The sequence below is a fragment of the Natator depressus genome, chromosome 7 (genome assembly GCF_965152275.1).
Source record: "Natator depressus isolate rNatDep1 chromosome 7, rNatDep2.hap1, whole genome shotgun sequence".
NCBI classification, from domain to species: domain Eukaryota; kingdom Metazoa; phylum Chordata; order Testudines; family Cheloniidae; genus Natator; species Natator depressus.
The window spans coordinates 83,622,596-83,646,133 of NC_134240.1; the positions used below are offsets into that span (position 1 = coordinate 83,622,596).

General features: G+C 43.6%; 2 protein-coding genes across 3 annotated transcripts in view; both read right to left on the reverse strand.

Annotated features, from left to right (window-relative positions):
- Positions 1–698: 698 nt before the first annotated feature.
- The window catches only part of PALD1 (phosphatase domain containing paladin 1), a 191,705-nt gene continuing 168,865 nt past the window's right edge, over positions 699–23,538 (reverse strand). For both annotated transcript variants that reach the window (XM_074958941.1, XM_074958943.1), the window contains exon 20: positions 699–2,512. In XM_074958941.1, coding sequence (XP_074815042.1) covers positions 2,363–2,512 — 150 coding nt within the window. In that variant the 3' untranslated portion in view covers positions 699–2,362. The remainder of the gene's footprint in view (positions 2,513–23,538) is intronic.
- On the reverse strand, positions 12,391–13,918 carry LOC141991637 (zinc finger and SCAN domain-containing protein 32-like). Its single transcript, XM_074959974.1, has 3 exons — positions 13,797–13,918; positions 13,293–13,700; positions 12,391–12,716 (listed from the first exon to the last, which is right to left on the reverse strand). Exons 1-2 carry the CDS (start codon positions 13,899–13,901, stop codon positions 13,431–13,433), a joined length of 375 nt encoding a protein of 124 aa, XP_074816075.1. The 5' UTR covers positions 13,902–13,918; the 3' UTR covers positions 12,391–12,716; positions 13,293–13,430.

Below are 23,538 nucleotides of genomic sequence, written 5' to 3' on the forward strand. Positions count from 1 at the left end.
ATTTCATTAAGAGACGTCAAAGAACATCAGTTGCATCAACCGCTGAATTACCAGAGCCTTTTATGCCTTAAAGGATCTATGTGAAGTCCCCGTTGAGGGAAGGGCAGGCAGGGTCTGTCTCCAATTTCTTCTAGGCTTGGTGCTTTGAATGCACCTCTTAGAACTGGTTATGAGTGGTAAAGAGACCACATTTGCTTTACCCAGTACCTGGGCTTATTGCTTTTTAGCCATTTTTGTTGCCTTATGACAGTCTATGCAGAATAATGTTGAAGCCCAGTAAGAAAGATTCTGTACAAGAGAGAGGTTTTCTGAAACCATACATTGAATGTTCATGGCCTGTAGAAATGTGGACATGAGGGGTGAAATCCTGGCTCCACTGAAGTCACTGGGAGTTTTGCCATTGGCTTCAATGGAGCCAGAATTCACCCCAGACATCATACCTTTAAGGAATAAAATGTCCATTTGGAGAAACGCAATGGTCTTTGCCCAATTACAACAAATGTTAAAGGTACAACTTTCAGGAAACCTGTAATATGATAGATTTGTTAGTAGCACTCTATAAAACATGAATTTATCAGGTTAGTCACAAGAATTTCTTGCAAAACTGTTTTGGCAAAGCAGGGAACACTTAGGCACAGATCCTCAGAGGTATTTAGGCACCCTACTCCCCACAAAGATCTTTAACCTTAATGAAATAATAAACACACACGTGGAGAAACCCAAAAGATCACATAAAATTTAGAAACAAAGTGGAGGCATACAGCTGTACAGTAGTTTTGCAAAAAATACAGTGTCTGTTCCATTATCAGAAAGGAACTGAATACAAAAATTGATATACATCTGTTTGTAACAGAAATCAGTCAAGAAGAGGGCTGTTTCAAAGTTCTCTGCATACCGGTGCCATAAACTACCTTCAACGAGCAAGTTTATTTTGGTTTTATGTCACTTCAACATAGCCACCTTTCAGTTACTATAGGCGATGAGGAGAAGTGAAAACATTTTATGCTGTCAGATGGCTGTGTTAGAGGTAACAAAAGAAAAAGAAATAGCAACTGCCTCTTGCAAGTTACCAATTTATCTATTCGGTTATATCACCAGCAAATAATTTAAACCCTAAAATATCCTGCTGGAGATGTAAAATACTTGATCTGATGCTTTGCATTTACAAAAAGAAAAGAAAACAAAATGCTCCATCAGAAAGAAGCCAAAAATAAAATGCTTGATAAACAGAAGCCTTGGTGCTTGGATTTTGAAGTAGCAATAGGAACAATTCCAAATGAAATACACACCTCTTGGTATTTTAATTTTTTCAAAAAATTCACTTTTTAATTTCTGATGTATGCACCTCCTGAACTGCTGGCAGCCGATGAAAGCAGATTTGGAAAGAGACAGACTGCATGCTTGTGCATTTGTACTTCATATCTTATTTTGTCATCCTGTTCATGCTAGCTCTGGACTATTCCATTTCTGCTCACCAAACCTTCTGCAACCAGCCTCTCCCTCAGATGTGATAGCGAGAATGCGACTTTATTCTGTACCTGAACACACTTGATTCACCTTATTTTTCAATCTTTCCAATCCCTTCTTTTTTATTATTTCCTCTGTGAAGGGTTTTTTTAAATTGCTTTAGATACACTGGGTGAAATCCTGGTTTCAATGGCAAAATTCCTATTGATTTCAGTTGGGCCAAGATTTCATCTTTTATTTCTGGATCCACAAAATGTGGCTTTTTGCTAAACGGAAGCTTTGGTGCCATACTGCAGCATAAGCATACAGGCTCTGGAAACAGGGCTTTTGACTGTAGCAGGGCTGTGGGAAGTTATTGGCTTATATTTTTCTCAAACACTTCTAGTTTGTTAATAAAGTTAATTTTAAAAAGTGTAATAAATATGCACAAACATAAAAATCCAGATCTCATTCTAGTGCCTACGGGATTCTTCATGAATCCCAAGTTGGCCTGCAAATTCTTTTACATTTATATGACTCTCTCTGTAGACTGCACTGCTATAGTGGGAAAGTGAGGAAGGCCATGAAAAATTTGGCACTTGCTGCTAATACATTCACTAAATTAAGAAGATTTTGTTTTAAACATTTCAGAGATTTTTTTTTAAAAGGTTACACAATGTTTTCAATTAGACACCTGTTATTTAATTTACAATATTTTTTATTGTGTCTAACAGAACACTATAAATTTTTGTTTTTTTAAAGTCAATTTAAGGTGTGTCCCGTCCCGCTCCAATCTTTCTGGAAACAAAGTCTTTCCTTAAGGCAAATTCTCCCTCCCCCCATCCATAAAAAGCAAGAGAACCAGCCAAGTCTGGAGAAATGCAGAAATTCCCAAGGTGCCTCACAGCGTCAGGTCCTAAATGAACTCCCCTCGGAATGGAAGTTGGCTACAGCTCTGTTCCTGCCAGCGATAGCGGAGCTTGGAGAGAGACTTGTCTTCTAGGTTCTCAAACTCAGCAAACCCCAGCTGATTCAGGATCTCGTAAACTCCAGCCTTGGCTGCCACCTGAAAGCAAAGGAGGGGGAAAGGGAGAAGGAAGAGTCTTAAATTTCCTCTGAGTATACAGGCTGGATTATATCGAGCGCAGAAGTTTACCAGGATGGCATTCCCGTTGCCCTTGATGTAAAACCACCTGGGTAAGTGAACAGGATTAGAAATAACACCACACAAAACAAGAAGGTCTGACAGAAATGTGCTTTCTATACAATGGTAGGGATAATGATGTGAGTAAGGGGGAAGGCAGCAGATGTCCACTGCTGCAGCTCTGCATATCTCTACGGAAAGAAAGGGAAAAAAGAAAAAGGGATTTTTCTCTCCCTCTGCTTGGTGCAAAACTTGCTCCTATTACAGGAATCTTTAACAACACTCAGGTTTCAGAGTAACAGCCGTGTTAGTCTGTATTTGCAAAAAGAAAAGGAGTACTTGTGGCACCTTAGAGACTAACCAATTTATTTGAGCATAAGCTTTCGTGAGCTACAGCTCAGAAGTGAGCTGTAGCTCACGAAAGCTTATGCTCAAATAAATTGGTTAGTCTCTAAGGTGCCACAAGTACTCCTTTTCTTTTAACAACACTGCAGCACTTCTGGTCTCCTCTCCTAACAGCTCCTTTCAGCAGTACTAGCATGGGTCACCAACCTGGCACAACTCTCCACCAAAAACAAAAACAAATAAATCACCAAAAGCCAAACCTTTGGGCATACTGGGTCACACAATATCTAATAATGCCACCAACAAAACATCTACTTTTTTCAGGATGAAGGGTAGAAATTTGTTTGCCCTTCTCCGCTCCTCTGGGGCCCTCCCCTCCCCCAGGAGTTCTCAAAGATAATTGCTAATGGTTCCAAGATTACTTCAGCTCATTCCTGAAGTTCCTAAGGATGATTTTCATCAGGCCCTGCCAATATGAATATTTCTAACTTATTTAAATATTCTTGAACCTGTTCTTTCCCTATTTTGGCTTGTGTCCCTTCCCCCTTGTTGTTAATATTAGTTGTATTTGGTCACCATAAACCTTTTTTAGTAAATATTGAAGCAAAACAGTCATTAAACACCTCAGCCTTCTTGATGTCATCAGTTATTAGCTTCTCCTTCCCTGCTAAGTAGAGGATCTACACATTCTTCAAGTTTCTCTTGTTCCTAATGTATTTAAATAACCTCTTCTTATTGCCTTTTAGATTCCTTTCTACCTGTAATTCATTTTGTGCCTTTGCCTTTCTGATTTTGTCCCTACATGCTTGTGTTATTCTTTTGTACTCCTCCTTATGTTCCACTTTTGGTAGGATTCCTTTTTAGTTTTCAGTTCACTAAAGTGCTCCTGATGGAGCCATATTGGCCTCTTACTATTCTTCCGCTCTTATCTTCATATCAGGATAGTTTTCAGTTGTGCCTTTAGTATTATTTTCTTCAGAAATTGCTAGCTCTACTGAACTCCTTTATCCCTAAAGATTTTCTTTCCAATGGGACCTTACCAGTTTTCTGAGCTTGTTAAAGTCGGTTGTTATTTTTTTTTAAGTCCATTGTCCTTATTCTGCTGCTCTCACTCCTTCCTTTTCTTAGAATCATGAAGTCTATCATTTCATGACCACTTTCACCCTAGCTGCCTTCCACCTTCAGATGCACAACCGATTTCTCCCTGTTGGTCAGAATCAAGTCTAAAATGGCTGTTCCCCTGGTTACTTCCTGCACTTTCTCAAACAAAAAGTTGTCCCCAATATAGTCCAAGAACTTATTGGAAATCTTGTGTTTTACCATATTACTTTTCCAACAGATGTCTGGGTAGTTAAAGGAGCTGTGGTTGTTGTTAGAGCGGGTAGTTAGAGGCACTGTGACAGGTCCAGTACATACTTAACCTAACAAAAGCTTGAACTATGGTCATACATATGGTAACAAATAAAACCTCGTACTTTCCTACATCTGGTGCTTAAACATTTTATAAGCCACTTTTTAACTGTTTGTGTTAGCATTTGCAGGGTTTGTTAGCTTTGGCGGAGTTCTGGAAAAGTTACAATGTTGCCTTGTTTTTGCTAAAAATGTAGTGCTTATGAAAGGGCAGAGAGGGACTGACAGCACTTCAGCCCAAAGACTTCCTTTTATCCATAAGCCAGGCACATGCCTCCCCTGAAGTACCTCAAGCTTAGCCTCAACCATCCCCCATCATGGATATGTGAAGTGAGCAGGGGTGGAAGGGAGACAGATTTAAATAGTGTACATACACTGCCCTTGCTGTGGGCATGCTAAGGAAACAGTCCTGTTACAATCAATTCCTTTTCTGTTAATGCCTGGACTCTCTGAACAGACAGCTCCTGCAGCCTGATAATGCATGACAGCCTCTTCATTAGGGGACGCGCTCTGTATTATCCATGGGGATGGAAGATAACTGATGTAGCATCCCAGGGTTGTCAACTAGATAAATAGTCAACATCTTTCAAATAAAAAGCTATTGGATAGCTCACTTTTTATGCATGGTCCTATACACCGATTGAAAAAAAAAGATTTTCAGATGCTCTCAGCACTTACACAGACAACGAAAGCATTACAACTGTAGTACTCAGGAAAAAACAACCGGTAAGCTTCTATTTAGAGAAAGGTGCTATAAGAGTGAATATAGACAAGGTTTGCCTTGTAGCCACATCCACACAATGTAATTTGGTTTCAGCGGGAAGATAAAGACTCATATAGGAAGTTATCCAGCATGTCAGTGTGTTTCTTAAGAAAGAAAGGGTATCGATTTAGAGACTGCACAGTTTGGTGAGAGAGAGAGAGGTTGGCATAGAGAGAAGTCTTCTACCAAACCAGTGAGACCAGAGGTCTCAAATGTTTGGTAATCAGGATTCTTCCTGAAGATGTTATATACACATAAACCACATTCTGCACTTTGTATGCCACCCCACACAATAAAGAATGTTAAGGGTGCAAAGTGAACCACTCAGTCAGGAAATGCTGAAGTTAAGTTGAACAGGTAAGTTTACCTCTATACTGATCTCAGCGAGAGGAGAATCATGCCCAGTGTGTGTTTCAGTTAACAAAGCTGCTGCAGTGAATAAATAGCTGCTTGTTTGAGCTCCTGTCTCAATGCCTGTTTTTAATTCAGCACTGGGATGCTCCGAGTGACTTGATCTTATCCTTTCCCAGAACTTCCACTTTCACACACACCCTTCATCTGTCTCTCCCATCCAGCTGCTGTCAGTCTGGGAAGCTAGCTGCCAATCTTGCACCTAATTAGTGATGTACTGAAGAGTGTAGCAGAGGAGCTGCCATTTTATTCTATAATGTAGAGGGCACTCATTTGCACATGAATAAAATAAGGACTTTTTCATAACTTTCCCCTTTGCCAAAATTCAACAGGCCAAAAAGCATTTCAATAATGGTCAGCATTAGGTCAATCCTTCATGATGTTTCCTTACTGTTTAGACAGTAAATATCACTTTAGAACCCTCTTTCTAAATCCTATCAGTAGGTTCGTTGTACTCTAAGGTGCTGAAAATGATGATCATCATACCATCTTGTATTCAGATCCTCCTGCATAATGGGATTACATGGCCATGTAATCAGTCACATAATTGTCCTTCTGTGATGATATGTGTCCAGAAGTGTCTCTATCAATTGCTCATTTCAGTCTGTAATCATAATGTGCTCTATGTGCTTGACTTCTAAGACGGTGTGTTAGACTATCAAAGGAGAGCAAACAGTTCCAACGCACTCACCCACAGGAGACAGGCAGACATCAGGCTGGGGATTACAACCCATTGAGACTGAATGGATCTAACTGTCCAAACACTGCAGCAGACATCAAGAGGGCATTCTCCCAGAGAGGCCCTATTGCATGCTCAATTGACTGGAAAAACCGACTGTCAGGCACCAGGATATTTCACACCTGGGCCCATAAACAAAAAAATGATTCAGCAATATGGTAATTTGACCCAGGCCCCACACAGGGAGGGTGGCGCTTTGTTGAACCTGTCAGAAGGAACCAGTCAGAGCGAGAGCGAGACAGACATGCACAGAAAGATCTTGGTGGTTTAAGAGAACGTGAATTGGGTCTGTTCTATTCCTGTAATGAGACTAAATGTGTGTGTCAGCTGTTAGTTGTTGTAAAATCTTTTTTTGTTTCTTTAATGCTTTGTCCCAACTACTAAATAAAAATACTTTGAGAAGGCTGTTGTTCAATGGCACTGGTCACAGATTCCCAAAGGGAAGAAACGCAGGTGCCTGGAACCAAATCAGATTTGCAGTGAGACAAGCGGTTGCTGTGCACAAGGTATCATAACCAGAGCCCCTAAGAGAGGGACAACGGCAAAATGCCATGCAAAACTGGTCAGAGCAAGAGGCTTATCCCCTGAGGGGGTGATTTAGAGAGACCAGAAAGGGAACTGAGGTACAGCTAACCCTGGACCCAGGGCAGCTTTTTCTTCGAATTGGCTCCAGAATCTCAGCTTTCATTTGTTTTTAAAAAATTAAGTCTCTACTTGCTATGCTCACAAAGAAAGCCTGCAAAACGTAAAGTGAATCTACCAATGCAGTCAGACCTGCCTGTAACTGCTCACTGGTTGAAACTAGAACTCTGAGAAGTGTGAACTCCTCCCATCCATCTCACTTTGAACCCTAATGAAAGTACATTATATGTCATCATTGTTAACTATTTCACACATATTAGTTTGTATTTCTCCATTGTTGGGAGTAGAGCAGAGAGTAGGCCAGGATGCAGTGGATGTTTGCTGGAGTAGGAAATGAGGAATTTAGTTCTCCGTCCCCAAATTTAAAGTGACTTTCACCCCTGTCTAGAAGGCAGAAGAGAAAGAAGAAGTGCATCTCTCTCCATATTACTAGCTCCCACCCCATCTGTCCCCTACACAGCTACCAAAACTCTCAGCTTCCTCCTCATCCCCATAACTTCCACAATGCAATCTTGCATTATCAATATAAAAATAAAATCAGCAGTACACTGAATATGTTCGGGTAGTGCAACATTAATGTAATATCAAATGCAAAAATAAGGTATACCATACAGCCTGTTCTGTACTTCATAACGGTGCATGGGGAGGCTTGGGAAGACACTCCTGAATCTTTGCCCTCCTGCTGCATAGGACCTAGGGCCTTGCTTATATTTATATAGCATTTTTCATTCTGAAACATCTCAAGCACTTTACAGAGGTAATATACAGGGATCATTCACCTGCCACTGTAAAGAGTCACTTCTGATGTGGAATCATGCCACTATTTAAGTGATGCTACTTAATATTGGGGGCGGGGGGGGAATACTGTATCCAACTGAAATGACAGAGGGACTTTAGACAGGAAGGGCCTTCTCCTCTCACAGTGTAACTTCATTTACTACTGTAAGTAAAAGGATAATCAGGCCTCAGAAAGTGTAATGACCCAGGCTGGAATCTGGCCAGGACACCAGGGTTAACACACTACTCTTTAAAAGTGCGGTGGAATTTTTAGTGGCTGTAAGTGGTGAGGGGGCTCATGGTGCTACTGCACCTTGTTCCTCTCTCTAGCTTTGAGCGCTGAACCCCCTCATTTTATGATGCCTGAAATGGCCTACTGCAGGTGGCATTATGAGCCAGGAAAACAAAAAACATTCTAAACGAATCCCCAGGGCACAGACTGAACCTCTCACTTTAGAGCCCCTTAAGAGTGGAAAGGAAGCAAAGGCAAGGGAACTTTTAAATATTAGTATAAAAAAAATCACAGATGTGAGTGCAGTTTGCCACAAGGTACTCCAGACTAGACAACGCCATCCCTCCCATCCACTAAGGGTGCTTTAGGAATAATGAAATCCTCTAGGCAAATGCAAGGGCAGAGAATTAAATGACGTGCAGACTCCAGTTTCCATGTAGGAACATATAAGGCAGAAAAAGCTTAGACACTCTTGATGGCGAGAGCGCTATGGGAAGATAGAGACATCAGCATCATTTCTGACCAACATAGCTACGCTGGTATACGTTTTATAAAATTGTACCAACAGTACAATTTTGGTTAGGGGTATGACTTTATACCACTAGAGTTATACTGGTACAATCCCTTGTGTGGACGCAGTTTTATCTGTATAAAGGTAACTTATACCGGTATAGCTTGTTCCCCTGCCTGTACAAGAATAGCTATAAAGCAGCTTTTACTGGTAGAGCCACACTATGGGGTTGTACTGCTTTAACTATAAAAGTACAACTTGTGTGTGTAAAAAGGCTCTAAGAGCACAAAGAAGCTTCTGCTGGCACCTTTGAAGTGGAATCCCAATGCTTCGTTAGTCAGCAAAGATCTGTTGCTTCATACTCTCTCATGTCTAACCACGCATTGGGGGGGGGGAGGAAAGAGGGGGCAAGACTAGCTCTGTAATTCAGTTTTGCTCAGGGCACTAGAAGCACTTAAGCTGCCTCTCCCTCCCTACTCCCACTGTTTGGCAATGAAAAGAAGGAAATAAATGAGGTGCCATTTCCCTCAGCTATTTCAGTTTGAACACAGCGGAGCACATTTCAACTTCGATTTTGTTTTTGAAGAGAATGTTGGGTAAGGCAGTGCAGATAACATTCCTTCCTCCCCTTGCATTCTACACCCCTGATTTGGGCAGGGCACTCGTGGCGCTTTTCTCTTCCCCCTCCCTCCCCTCAAAGTGATGAATGTCCTTTTCCAGCACAGTCCCTTCAATCGAGATCGGGCAGGCTCTGATTGTAACCAGAGTTGGCAGATGCCCCTTTCATCTCTCTCTGAAAAGATCAAACATGCCAATATGAATTAGCAGGGCTAATTGAGACAGAGAGGGGAGGAGGTTTTCCCACAACACACAAGCCAGAGACTCCCCACTTACTGCCTACACAAATGAGAGAGAGGCAAATCTCAATGCACAGATAAAAAAAAAAAAGAGAGAGAGAGAGAGAGAGTCCCAGCCCCCTCTCCTCCCTTTCTCCACTCTATTTTACCTTCTTACATTGCTCAGGGTATGTCTACACTATGAAATTAGGTCGAATTTATAGAAGTCGGTTTTTTAGAAATCGGTTTTATATATTCGAGTGTGTGTCCCCCCACAGAAAATGCTCTAAGTGCATTAAAGTGCATTAACTCGGCGGAGTGCTTCCACAGTACCGAGGCAAGCGTCGACTTCCGGAGTGTTGCACTGTGGGTAGCTATCCCACAGTTCCCGCAGTCTCCGCTGCCCATTGGAATTCTGGGTTGAGATCCCAATGCCTGACGGGGCTATAACATTGTCGCGGGTGGTTCTGGGTATATATCGTCAGGCCCCCGTTCCCTCCCTCCCTCCGTGAAAGCAGCAGCAGACAATAGTTTCGCGCCTTTTTTCTTGAGTTACCTGTGCAGACGCCATACCACGGCAAGCATGGAGCCCGCTCAGGTAACCGTCACCGTATGTCTCCTGGGTGCTGGCAGACACGGTACTGCATTGCTACACAGCGGCATCAACCCATTGCCTTGTGGCAGCAGACGGTACAGTAGGACTGGTAGCTGTCATCGTCATGTCTGAGGTGCTCCTGGCCACATCGGCCAGGAGCGCCTGGGCAGACATGGGCGCAGGGACTAAATTTGGAGTGACTTGACCAGGTCATTCTCTTTAGTCCTGCAGTCAGTCCTATTGAACCATCTTATGGTGAGCAGGCAGGCAATACGGATTGCTAGCAGTCCTACTGTACCATCTTCTGCCAGGCAGGCAAGAGATGAGGGTGGCTAGCAGTCCTTCTGCACCATCTGCTGCCAGCCAAAGATGTAAAAGATAGATGGAGTGGATCAAAACAAGAAATAGACCAGATTTGTTTTGTATTCATTTTCTTCCCCCCTCCCCCGTCTAGGGGACTCATTCCTCTAGGTCACACTGCAGTCACTCACAGAGAAGGTGCAGCGAGGTAAATCTAGCCATGTGTCAATCAGAGGCCAGACCAACCTGCTTGTTCCAATAAGAACAATTACTTAGGTGCACCATTTCTTATTGGAACCCTCCCTGAAGTCCTGCCTGAAATACCCATTGATGTAAGGTCACCCCCTTTGTTGATTTTAATTCCCTGTAAGCCAACCCTGTAAGCCATGTCGTCAGTCGCCCCTCCCTCCGTCAGAGCAATGGCAGACAATCGTTTCGCGCCTTTTTTCTGTGCAGACGTCATACCAAGGCAAGCATGGAGGCCGCTCGGCTCACTTTGGCAATTAGGAGCACATATTACACACCACACGCATTATCCAGCAGTATATGCAGCACCCGAACCTGGCAGAGTGATACCGGGCGAAGAGGCGACGTCAGCGCGGTCACGTGAGTGATCAGGACATGGACATAGATTTCTCTGAAAGCATGAGCCATGCCAATGTGGGCATCATGGTGCTAATGGGGCAGGTTCATGCTGTGGAACGCCGATTCTGGGCTCGGGAAACAAGCACAGACTGGTGGGACCGCATAGTGTTGCAGGTCTGGGACGATTCCCAGTGGCTGCGAAACTTTCGCATGCGTAAGGGCACTTTCATGGAACTTTGTGACTTGCTTTCCCCTGCCCTGAAGCGCATGAATACCAAGATGAGAGCAGCCCTCACAGTTGAGAAGCGAGTGGCGATAGCCCTGTGGAAGCTTGTAATGCCAGACAGCTACCGGTCAGTTGGGAATCAATTTGGACTGGGCAAATCTACTGTGGGGGCTGCTGTGATGCAAGTAGCCCACGCAATCAAAGATCTGCTGATATCAAGGGTAGTGACCCTGGGAAATGTGCAGATCATAGTGGATGGCTTTGCTGCAATGGGATTCCCTAACTGTGGTGGGGCCATAGACGGAACCCATATCCCTATCTTGGCACTGGAGCAATAAGCCGGTGAGTACATAAACCACAAGGGGTACTTTTCAATAGTGCTACAAGCTCTGGTGGATCACAAGGGACATTTCACCAACATCAACGTGGGATGGCCGGGAAAGGTACATGACGCTCACATCTTCAGGAACTCTGGTCTGTTTCAAAGCTGCAGGAAGGGACTTTATTCCCAGACCAGAAAATAACTGTTGGGGATGTTGAAATGCCTATAGTTATCCTTGGGGACCCAGCCTACCCCTTAATGCCATGGCTCATGAAGCCGTACACAGGCAGCCTGGACAGTAGTCAGGAGCTGTTCAACTACAGGCTGAGCAAGTGCAGAATGGTGGTAGAATGTGCATTTGGACGTTCAAAGGCACGCTGGCGCAGTTTACTGACTCGCTTAGACCTCAGCGAAACCAATATTCCCACTGTTATTACTGCTTTCTGTGCGCTCCACAATATCTGTGAGAGTAAGGGGGAGACGTTTATGGCGGGGTGGGAAGTTGAGGCAAATCGCCTGGCTGCTGGTTACGCGCAGCCAGACACCAGGGCGGTTAGAAGAGCACAGGAGGGTGCGGTACGCATCTGAGAAGCTTTGAAAACCAGTTTCATGACTGGCCAGGCTACGGTGTGAAAGTTCTGTTTGTTTCTCCTTGATGAACCCCCCCCCCCCCCCCGGCCCTTGGTTCACTCTACTTCCCTGTAAGCTAACCACCCTCCTCTCCTCCCTTCGATCACCACTTGCAGAGGCAATAAAGTCATTGTTGCTTCACATTCATGCATTCTTTATTCATTCATCATACAAATAGGGGGATGACTACCAAGGTAGTCCAGGAGGGGTGGTGGAGGAGGGAAGGAAAATGCCACACAGCACTTTAAAAGTTTACAACTTCAAAATTTATTGAATGCCAGCCTTCTGTTTTTTGGGCAATCCTCTGTGGTGGAGTGGCTGGTTGGCCGGAGGCCCCCCCACCGCGTTCTTGGGCATCTGGGTGTAGAGGCTATGGAACTTGGGGAGGAGGGTGGTTGGTTACACAGGGGCTGTAGTGGCAGTCTGTGCTCTAGCTGCCTTTGCTGCAGCTCAACCATACACTGGAGCATACTGGTTTGATCCTCCAGCAGCCTCAGCATTGAATCCTGCCTCCTCTCATCACGCTGCCGCCACATTTGAGCTTCAACCCTGTCTTCAGCCCGCCACTTACTCTCTTCAGCCCGCCACTTACTCTCTTCAGCCCGCCACCTCTCCTCCCGGTCATTTTGTGCTTTCCTGCACTCTGACATTATTTGCCTCCACGCATTCGTCTGTGCTCTGTCAGTGTGGGAGGACAGCATGAGCTCAGAGAACATTTCATCATGAGTGCATTTTTTTTTCTTTCTAATCTTCATTAGCCTCTGGGAAGGAGAAGATCCTGTGATCATTGAAACACATGCAGCTGGTGGAGAAAAAAAAAGGGACAGCGGTATTTAAAAAGACACATTTTATAAAACAGTGGCTACACTCTTTCAGGGTAAACCTTGCTGTTAACATTACATACATAGCACATGTGCTTTCGTTACAAGGTCACATTTTGCCTCCCCCCACCGCGTGGCTACCCCCTCTACCCGTGGCTAACAGCAGGGAACATTTCTGTTCAGCCACAGGCAAACAGCCCAGCAGGAACGGGCACCTCTGAGTGTCCCCTGAAGAAAAGCACCCTATTTCAACCAGGTGACCATGAATGATATCTCACTCTCCTGAGGATAACACAGAGAGATAAAGAACGGATGTTGTTTGAACGCCAGCAAACATACACTGCAATGCTTTGTTGTACAATGATTCCCGAGTACGTGTTACTGGCCTGGACTGGTAAAGTGTCCTACCATGGAGGACACAATAAGGCTGCCCTCCCCAGAAACCTTTTGCAAAGGCTTTGGGAGTACATCCAGGAGAGCCGCAAATGCCAGGGCAAATTAATCCTTTCACATGCTTGCTTTTAAACCATGTATAGTATTTTAAAAGGTACACTCACCGGAGGTCCCTTCTCCACCTGCCGGGTCCAGGAGGCAGCCTTGGGTGGGTTCGGGGGGTACTGGCTCCAGATCCAGGGTGAGAAACAGTTCCTGGCTGTCGGGAAAACCGGTTTCTCCGCTTGCTTGCTGTGAGCTATCTACACCTCATCATCATCGTCATCTTCTTCGTCCCCAAAACCTGCTTCCATGTTGCCTCCATCTCCATTGAAGGAGTCAAACAACCCCGCTGGAGTAGTGGTGGCTGAACCCCCTAAAATGGCATGCAGCTCATCATAGAAGCGGCATGTCTGGGGCTCTGACCCGGAGCGGCCGTTCACCTCTCTGGTTTTCTGGTAGGCTTGCCTCAGCTCCTTAAGTTTCACGCGGCACTGCTTTGGGTCCCTGTTATGGCCTCTGTCCTTCATGCCCTGGGAAATTTTGACAAAGGTTTTGGCATTTCGAAAACTGGAACGGAGTTCTGATAGCACGGATTCCTCTACCCATACAGCGATCAGATCCCGTACCTCCCGTTCGGTCCATGCTGGAGCTCTTTTGCGATTCTGGGACTCCATCACGGTCACCTCTGCTGATGAGCTCTGTATGGTCACCTCTGCTGATGAGCTCTGCATGGTCACCTGCAGCTTGCCACGCTGGCCAAACAGGAAATGAGATTCAAAAGTTCGCGGTTCTTTTCCTGTCTACCTGGCCAGTGCATCTGAGTTGAGAGTGCTGTCCAGAGCGGTCACAATGGAGCACTCTGGGATAGCTCCTGGAGGCCAATACCGTCAAATTATGTCCACAGTACCCCAAATTCGACCCGGCAAGGCCGATTTAAGCGCTAATCCACTTGTCAGGGGTGGGGTAAGGAAATCGATTTTAAGAGCCCTTTAAGTCGAAATAAAGGGCTTCATCGTGTGGACGGGTGCAGGTTTACATCGATTTAACGCTGCTAAATTCGACCTAAAGTCCTAGTGTAGACCAGGGCTCAGAATGACTCAATAACTAAACACCACCTATGTACACCTCACTTGCCTCCTCATTATTTGCTTAATCTTGGAAGATCCTTTTTCACTGTACTGAGGCTCTTTAGGTGCAAATTTAGTGTCCTCCCAGTCTCTCTTCAACGTTAACATCTAAAACAATATTTTGCACAAAATTTAAAGGTAATTCAAAGCCCAAAATTGAATGTCACTCTAAGTTACCGCAGCTGAAGAGTACATGTCACTTGCAAACACTGCATCTTCGATTTTATTTTGGTATTTCATGCCTAGGTGCAATTGAGATGCACCACAGATGCATGGACAAGATTTTATAAATGTATAGAGCCCTATGCACACATGTACACTAACAATAAGGTCTCTCTTCCAGCATGATATCACCATAGTTACAATTAGAGGTGCTCAGTTTGGAACACTTTTAGTTTAATAAAGTTGGAGCAGCTGACAGAGCTTTCTCTGTGGATGGCTCTGAACTTTAGAATTCAGTACATCCCAGTCCAATTGTAAATGGGCTGGACACCTCCCAAGCACCCTCTTATGGCCTAGCATCACTCTGTAGGCACCCTGCCTTGGTTTCCCTCTTCAGCTCAGGGCCCCTACAACCAAACTATCAAAACAACTCTTCTTTGGTTCATCCACACCCCTCTTTGGGACTGGATTTTTTAAAACAACAAAATCAGACTCAAAATAAAGTTTTAAAATCTTCCCCAAATCCACTTCCACTTTTTCCTGCTGGGGTCTCCCAGGTCATACCCTCCCTGGATTGTCCTGAATGACTAAGGGTACATATACACAGGGGAAAAATAAAAAACAAAACAAACTCAGCTGTGAGTCTCAGAGCCCAAGTCAACTGACTCGGGGCTCACAGGGATCACGTCCTGGGGCTAAAAATAGCAGTGCAGACGTACTCTTGGGGTATGTCCACATTGCAATTAAAAACCCAGGGTTGGCCGTGCCAGCAGACTCAAGCTTGCAGAGCTCGGGCTAAGGGGCTGTTTAATTGAGGCGTAGATGTTTTGGTCTCAGGCTAGAGCCTGGGCTCTTGGACCCTTCCCTCTCACATGGTCCCTGAGTCTGGGCTCCAATCCAAGCCTGAACATCTACACCACAATTAAACAGTCCCTTAGCCTGAGCCCTGTGAGCCTGAGTCAGCCAGCATGGGCCAGCCATGGGTGTTTAACTGCAGTGTAGACATATCCTCAGAGTCCCCTGTTAGAGCCTCCTCATGCCCAATAGCCAATCCCTGCGTTCACAAACTTCTGCTGAAGTCTCTCACTCCAGCTTCACTCTTGTTTCTCTCCCAGGGCACCTCTCTCTCTCTCTGCAGCTTCCTGCTGCTGATCATAGGAGAATCAGCTCCTTCACACTCAGCTGGTTCTACTAATTAAACCCCACACTCCATCCCAGGTGTGGCAAGCAGGGCTAATTGTATGGGGCTGGCCAGCTCCAGGCCACTGTCCCCTTAAGGCACAGGCAACCACATTACACCAATATAGCCTGAATCTGTTAGCCTTCAGGAATACTGCAAAGCTAATCTCTTTTCTCAGGTTCCAAGGAGGGAAAGGTGTGTTCTGGGCTGGGACTTGGGTAGTTTTAGTTTTATTTTATTTTCTGGTTTGGGGCAAGTTGCTAGGTTTAGTTTTGCTGGTGTAGTATTTGTATTGTTAATATGAAGTAAAGAGACCAGAGTATGTATGTTTTTCTAATGTCTGATTTGTATAAATCCAAATAAATTAATAAAACATTTATTTATGATGTTTCTTTCCAGATCAGAACTTTTCCAAAGTTCAGGCTGTTTGGATCCAGGGTTTTGGTGTGGCTCATTATAAACAGTTTAGTGTATATTTTATATATATATGATATATATACACACACACAAATAAAACGTATGAATGACATTTAAGAAATGGAGTTTGTATTTTCTCCCTGGAGAAATTAGACCTGTGGTTTACAGTTTCAGACTCAGAGTTTATGCTGTTCAAATCAAGCTTATTCTTCCTTATACAATGAATTCTGCTTATGAAAAGGGTCTTTGGGACCCGGTAAGTCCTTAAAAAAATAGAACAGTGGCTTTTATAAAGAAGTGCATTTAGAGGAAAAAAACCTATGGCTTTGTATAGAGGGCGGGTATTTCAGACTAGGCCTCACTACAGAGAAGCATTCAGAATTGATTTGTGTTCATGTACAGTACGCATTCAGTTAGTTTTAAGATCAAGCCTTTGAAGGGTTGAGACATGGGAGAGGGCTGAAATTTGCCAGAATATTTAACTTTTTAGCTTTAGATTAAACTCCCCAGGTGAGAAGTGCAATGGGGTATGTTCACACTGCAATGGGTACAACTGCATGAAGCAAGAACAACAGTCTACTACAGAAAACAGTGGAGGAGGGAGAGAATTGACAAATATGCTGCTTCATATTTAGCATATTTGTCCCCATCACCCTTTTAGTTTGTCCCAGTTAACTCTTGCTGGCAGAATTCATGACATCCCATCATGCTACATCACCATGGGAAGTCTGACCACCTGGATGCCAAAAGATTAAGCTGGCCAAGGAAGCAGAATGGAGTTTGCTCCCTTTCAGCTCCTGCGGCTAGGAGCCATCATTTACGTTTTTGAAAAGAATTCTAACTTGGGTTTAAGATGTAGGATTTGAGCATCATGTGATAGTTTAAGATGTTAACAGAGCATTTGTCACATGTGCGGAGGATGCATCAATGTTGGTATTACAGGCACTCTGATTCTACAGTCTTCTTAGCTTATGCGCAACATGCCTCAGGTGGCACGTGACCAGAATCCATTCCCAAATTTCGTCCACTGATTAGATCATCAGCTTTTTTGGCTTGGGCCAGGTACTGACTGGGAGCACGACATGAACGCTGATCCATGCCCATTCTACAGTGATGGGGGACATCTAAGAACCTTTAACACCCAAACGCTCACCCAGACCCCCCATTTCCACAGCGAGCTCCCTTACACTTCCAACATATATTGATTGTGGAGGGTTAAAGAACTTGAATGAAGGTTGCCTTGACCAGTGATTTTCTTGACTTTCATTGACCGCGTTACTGAGAGTTGCACATAAGTAATCTTAATTCTAGGCAAATGAAATGTTGTTGTTTGAGTTTTATGTTTAAGTGCACTGGGACTTCCTGGACTGCCCACCTCTGCAGAGCTTGTACAAATGTGCAGTTCAGCTAACCCCTCCACCCCCTTACACGCCACACACACAAGTTTAATCTCTGCATTGAGAGATGTGGAGAGTGCACCAACTCAACCAACCTTTGCATGCATCTACAAAACCTTCCCTGCGTCAAATGAGTAGGACTGCTGCACAGAAAGAGCTGATTGCTTGGATATGAGAGATGCCAAAGTCCTGATAAAGGAGAAGCCTCAAAAAGCCCTTTGTGCCTGGGAATAATGGGGAGGAGGAGAATGCTTTCAAGGGGCAGTTTAATACCTCATAAAAAAGAGAGAAGGGGAAGGGAGGGAGAAAAGAAAGAAGCAGCCTGTCTCTGCCTCACTGCCCCAACAAGCGTCCTTTCAGTTTAATGGATTGCACTCTATCTCCCTCATTTCCTCAACATGACCTCATCCCCTAGAGACGTGACCCAGCCCAGACTTGTTTGAAGAGTTGTATTGTTTCCTGTTCTGTTTGTTTAGAGAGGTACAAATAGCCAAACCATTTCAAACTACAGGGATTCATTTTCAACAGTAACATTTGTGGGGGGGGGAGGGGGGGAGGGAGGGTTCAGGTTTTTTACTGTGCGTTGTTTTATGGGTGGGAGGGAAGGGGGGTACACCTAAGCTGTGTGCTGAAAGTTAACCTAGCAAGGCCCCATTAACAAAGCTCCTAGCAGACAAAAGATAAAATCATCTTAATCCAAAAACTACTTCCAGGACAAGAAAGCTATTAACCTCTAAGGATACTTGCCAGATGTATAAACCAGGAAAGAGAAGCAGCAGAAAAAGCGTACAGAGGAAATGGAAATTCATGTTACAAACATTTTATGTACACACACACACCCCAAGCCATGATCTGAAGAGGTAAACAGGGGTGTTGCTAAACCCCATCACCCCAAAGTTATGATTAAAATTCTGTCTGCAATACAATTTTTAACTGTTTGTAACCAGTTAGTGGTTAGTCTCTACTCAGTTTGTAACCATGGTAACTGACCATGTTTCACCCTTGCAAGGGGCCTAAGCCAGCACATGTTTGTGTTCCTGTAACCTGTTTTGCCATGTGAATGAGACCCTATACCTATGTCTGTGTAAGCAGTTAGGCAGGACATCCCAGAGCACACTGCTGCATGTGTTGCTGACACCACTCTGTGCATGTTCTGCGGCAATATAGGATAGCTGCTCAGATTTTCCCAGAATGTACAGGTGCAAACATCATTAACCAGCGTGTAGGTGTGGATGCACAAACTCAGATGATACATGGTTGTGTTGTGAAAAATGCTGTTGTAGGGCCACAAATTGTTAAGAACACATCTAACAGATAAAGGTGTTCACAGAATATTTGCAAACACCTGGTTGTACTTGTATGGTAGATGGGTCCCTAGTTTCCTTCCTATCCAATCCTCAGGTTTTTAAAATTAAGATACAATACACACCATATTTCCACACCATCCTGGGAGAGTGGGACTTGGACCACCCTCCATGCTAGCTATGGCCATGACCCCCCAGATACACAAAATGAGAAATTGAGGTTAGCGAGTTTGGGCCCTTAGGAGTACCCGCTATATTAGATTGTTGTAGAGTTGTGTCTGGTTGTCGGATATCTGCTCAAACTCTTGAAAGAAATAGCTCAGGATGCTCCCAAGCGGCTCACTAATGCAGGATGCTGTGGTGCTACCACAGAAAACTCCAGATTTGCCAGATCCAAGAGTCAGATAACATGGTCCTGCACAACAAAGATATCTCTACAATTATGGTCACACAAAGATAATGTATATAATTATTTCTTAGCTCTTAAAATGTGGGACAAACACTTTAATTATCCCCACACCCTAGCCTGTATCCATCCCAAACTCTCTCATGGAAGTCCTTGCTATAAATCAAAAGCCAGTTAGTAACTCCCACCACCAAAATATGCTACATCTCCTTTAGCTTAGTCCAAAAAGCAATCGACCAGCGGTAGCAGAAATATCCCTGCAGCAAGTTTCCCTCCCATTGCACCCTTACAGGCAAAGGAGCTGATTTAGTGGTGACATTATCAAATCATCATCATAAGATTACTTGGGAGATTTTCACTCTACTGTCCGTTGGTAAGGATGGCAAAAGTGGTCCAGTTATTACCCCAGGGAGGGGAGCTCCCTCCTGCTACTTTTTCTAGAACATATATGAACAAATTCTCTTCTTACTGTTGCTAAACTCACTTCAGAAAAGAAAAACGAGCAAGCAAAATATCAAAGCTGCAAAAGCTGACAAATCAGCCATAATCTATCAAGAATGCACATAAATTCCATTCTCTTCTGTGCACGTCCATCTGACCAAACCACGAACTGAGATTAACACATCAACGGCAACCCAGAAGCCAGACGTTCTGAAGTTCAGTGCACGGAGACAGCAGGAAAGAACAAAAAGGTACACTGGTAAATTCCAGCAAAAATCTCCCCCATGCAGAGAAACCATGGCAGCTAAGAGGCAGAAGGAGGAAAGAAAAAGGGAGAGAAGGATGGGAGCAATCTGAGTCCAGAATTCACAGGCTTCACAATATACGCATACCCTTCAGCTGTTTCCATCTGACAGCAGCTGTCTCAATCATGGCAATTACCACTGGAATATAACCATTCCCCAAGAGGGACCCTGATATTTCAGATGCAGAAACCTATGTCCAGCACTAAAGACAGTGCAGGGTTTGGTCTAGTTTGTGGAGTGGGGATGAATTTATTATTTATATTGTCCATTCCCTACTTCCAAAGACAGTTTTCATAATTTCAAAAGGTTCACCAGGAATAATCACTTCTGACTAGGAGTCAAGGAGATCTGCAAAAGTTTGCTCTTTAAAAAAAAAAAAAAAAAGGGGCTTGTACCCATGTTTAACATCGTTATGATGTAGTAAAGGAGAGCCTAACTTTCTGGGTTGTTTTTTTTTGGGTGGGTGGGGGGGATATTAAATAATTCTTTTTCTGTTTGATTTTTATCTCAGAAATGTCAGTGATTGCAAGTCTGCCTCTCCCTCACTGAAGAGCCCTCTAGGGTCTCAGGCCTGGTCTATACTAGGAAATTAGGTCAGTGTGAAAAATCCACACCCCTGAGCCACGCTGTTAAATCTACCCAACCCCCAGGGTGGACAGCACTAGTAGACTGGTTCTCGGGGAGGCGGAGTACCTAGGCTGACAAGAGAAGCCCTCCCATCAGCACAGGTAGTGTCTTTCCTGAAGCACTACAGTGGTACAGCTGCACTGTCTTAAGTGTAGTCTAGCCCTCACAGTATGGTTACTGTAACTCAAACACCTAATGGAAAAGGTGCAGTTTTTGACACTAATAAAGAGACATTCTTTATCCAAAATGTTCATGAGTCATTGATCCTACATAGGTGTTAAAAAAAATTTAAAAGGTCAAATTTTAAAAGAAAGTAGAGGCCTAAAGTTATTTAAGTACCTAAATCAGAAGCCAGATTTTCCAAAAGGTGCTGAGCATTCAGCAGTTCCTATGGATCTCAGTGGAGCTGTTATGTGGTCAGCACCACTGAAAATCTATACACTTATTTAGGTGTCTAAATATAGACACAGGAATGTAACTTAAACCTCCCAACTGAGAACATTTTAGTGAAAGTTTTAAACACTGACTAAAATTCCCTTCACCTCTCAGTTGCTTACTTTTCACACACTTGACTTTTGTGATGTCATTTCACCAGTTCTTAAGTCATCTCAGAGTCTGCCAGGGCAGACAAGACCTGAATTTCTAATGCTTAAACAAAATCGGGGGGCGGGGGGCTAAAAAAGCAGGAACCTGCCATTTCCTTCAATCCCGTCCCTCCTAGACACAAAAGCTTTCAGACTTTCATCGCATTAATTCAGTAAGGAGAGCACAAGCCCAATTTTTTCCCTTCCTAGGTCACCTTTTAAGAGCTGGTCTAGGTGTGAAAATTAATGCATTCAGCTTGGACACCTTCACTTAGTTACTTACTTTCATTTGACACCACCCAGAGAATTTTTGAATGGAGCACTTTTTGTATATCCCAGCCCCATCGAGGCTCTAGTTTGTAAACATATACATGAGCTCTGAGTCGTATGTTTCAATACAATGGGTGATACTGCTTTCAGATTTGTACTATGGGAAAACTACAGGTTAATAAAGAAACAGAAAAATACTCATTATTTAACTGTAAAGGCAAAATTCTTCTTCCAAGGTAATTGTGCAGTGGGCAGGGAGGAAGGAACAATGTCATAATGGCAGTGATTCACAGGATGAAATGCTGACCTGATTGAAGTCAATGGCAAAACTCCCATTGATTTCAATGGGGCCAGGATTTCATCCATAGATTTAAGGCCAGAAGAGACATGAAGATAATCTAATTTGACCTCCTGCATAACACAGGCCATAGAATTTCACCCAGTGATTCCTACATTAAGCCCATAACTTCTGATTGATCTAGAGCACATCTTTTAGGATACCTAAACTTTATTAAAAGATTTAAGTGACAGAAGAGACCAGATCCCTACATAAGCTGTTCTAATGGTTAACTACCCTCACTGTTAAAAATACATGTTTTACTTCTAGTCTGAATTTGTCTTGCTTTAACTTCAAGACAGTGGAACTTGTTATGCCTTTGTCTGTTAAATTAAAGAACCCCCTACTATCAGAAATTTTCTCTACAGATAGTACTTATCAATCGTGATCAAAGCATCACTTTACCATCTCTTTGTTAAGCTAAATAGACTGAGGTGCTTTGGAAAGGCAGTTTTTCTAGACTTCAAATAATTTATGTAGTTCTTTTCTGAACACCTTCGAATTTGTCAACAACCTTACATGCAGCAAAGAGATCAAATTTTCCAGGTACCCACAAAGGCCATTTGGAAAAGAAAAGTGGCTTCTGTTTTTCACATCTCTACACTTGTACTGATCGTCCCAGTGATGCCAGGAATTTGGACTGGTGATAAACATCAAGAAATCTTGCAGTACCAGTGCTAGGATGTTGAACAGTGGCAATGACAGAAGATATCTTTTTAAAAAGTTATCTAATAAAACTTGTGCAAAACCCTGTGTAGACACACTTGTTTTGGTTTAGTTAAACTGATTCCTAACCATTTTAAGCTAAACCAAAATAAGCCTGGTTTACACCAGAGTAAGAACATGCATATAGCCTTTTGCACCAGTTTAACTAAATCAGTTTTTTAAAAAATCACACCTTCAATAAATTGGCACAACTTTCTCACATCGATCTGAGCTTGCAAATGCTGTGATGCACTTCATCTCAGATAGGATGATGGCAGGGAGGGGGTAACTAGTGTCACTCAGCAGTGACCTCTGACTGACCAAAGCTTGATGCTGATGGGTACTAAAATGAATGCCATCCCCTCCTATTTGTCTAGAAGGACAATGAACTGGCTACAATGTGGAGGCAAGAGGAGTAAAGAAGGGAAATTTCATGGAATCCATGCACTGTCAAACCATAATTGCCTTCCGTTTTTCTAACAATGTAAACAGTGCCAGCTGCCCGGAATAGGTTTCAGTTAATCTAATTCAGGTTTAAATTGAAGTGTAGGATGCATCACAGGTTGGACTGTATCACAGGGTGACTCCAAAAAAGAGGGCATGAACTGCAGATAAAAAAACGGCAGGACTTGTGGGAGTTCAGGAATATTTAGTATGTAGGACAGGTGCAATCAGAGGGAGGAACAGAGGATGTAACTGGGAACACTCAAAACAGGAGTGAAATTGAAACAGGCATTTTTGGGGAAAAAACATTATAGGGCAGCAAAGCAGACAGATAGGTGGAGGAACTAGACTGGCTGCAAGGTCTCCTTCCAGCCCAAAATGTTGCTATTTAAATAGATAGTCAGTAGTTTTAAACATGACTGAAGACAAAATAGTTAGGAGGTCCCTAAGCCTCCTGTTTGAATGAGTCAAACTGAGGCAGCAGCAGTGCTTGGGAGATCCAATTTAAAATTAGGAGATTTCCATAAAAGGACCACTTGCCATCTTGCCAGCACACTAAACAATACCAAACATTCAGGCTCACAGCAGGATTCTGGATGGTCAAAAGAAATGGGACTTGTATATACCAGCTGAAATGTCTAAAACTGTCTTGAAAGGGTTTG

Bases quoted from the DNA above. Each gene is read 5' to 3' on its own strand.
- LOC141991637 (XM_074959974.1), bottom strand. From the start codon at position 13,901: ATGCAGAGCTCATCAGCAGAGGTGACCATACAGAGCTCATCAGCAGAG. The intron at 13,701-13,796 runs GTACGGGATCTG...AAAATTTCCCAG, and splicing joins CAGCATGGACCGAACGGGAG to GGCATGAAGGACAGAGGCCA.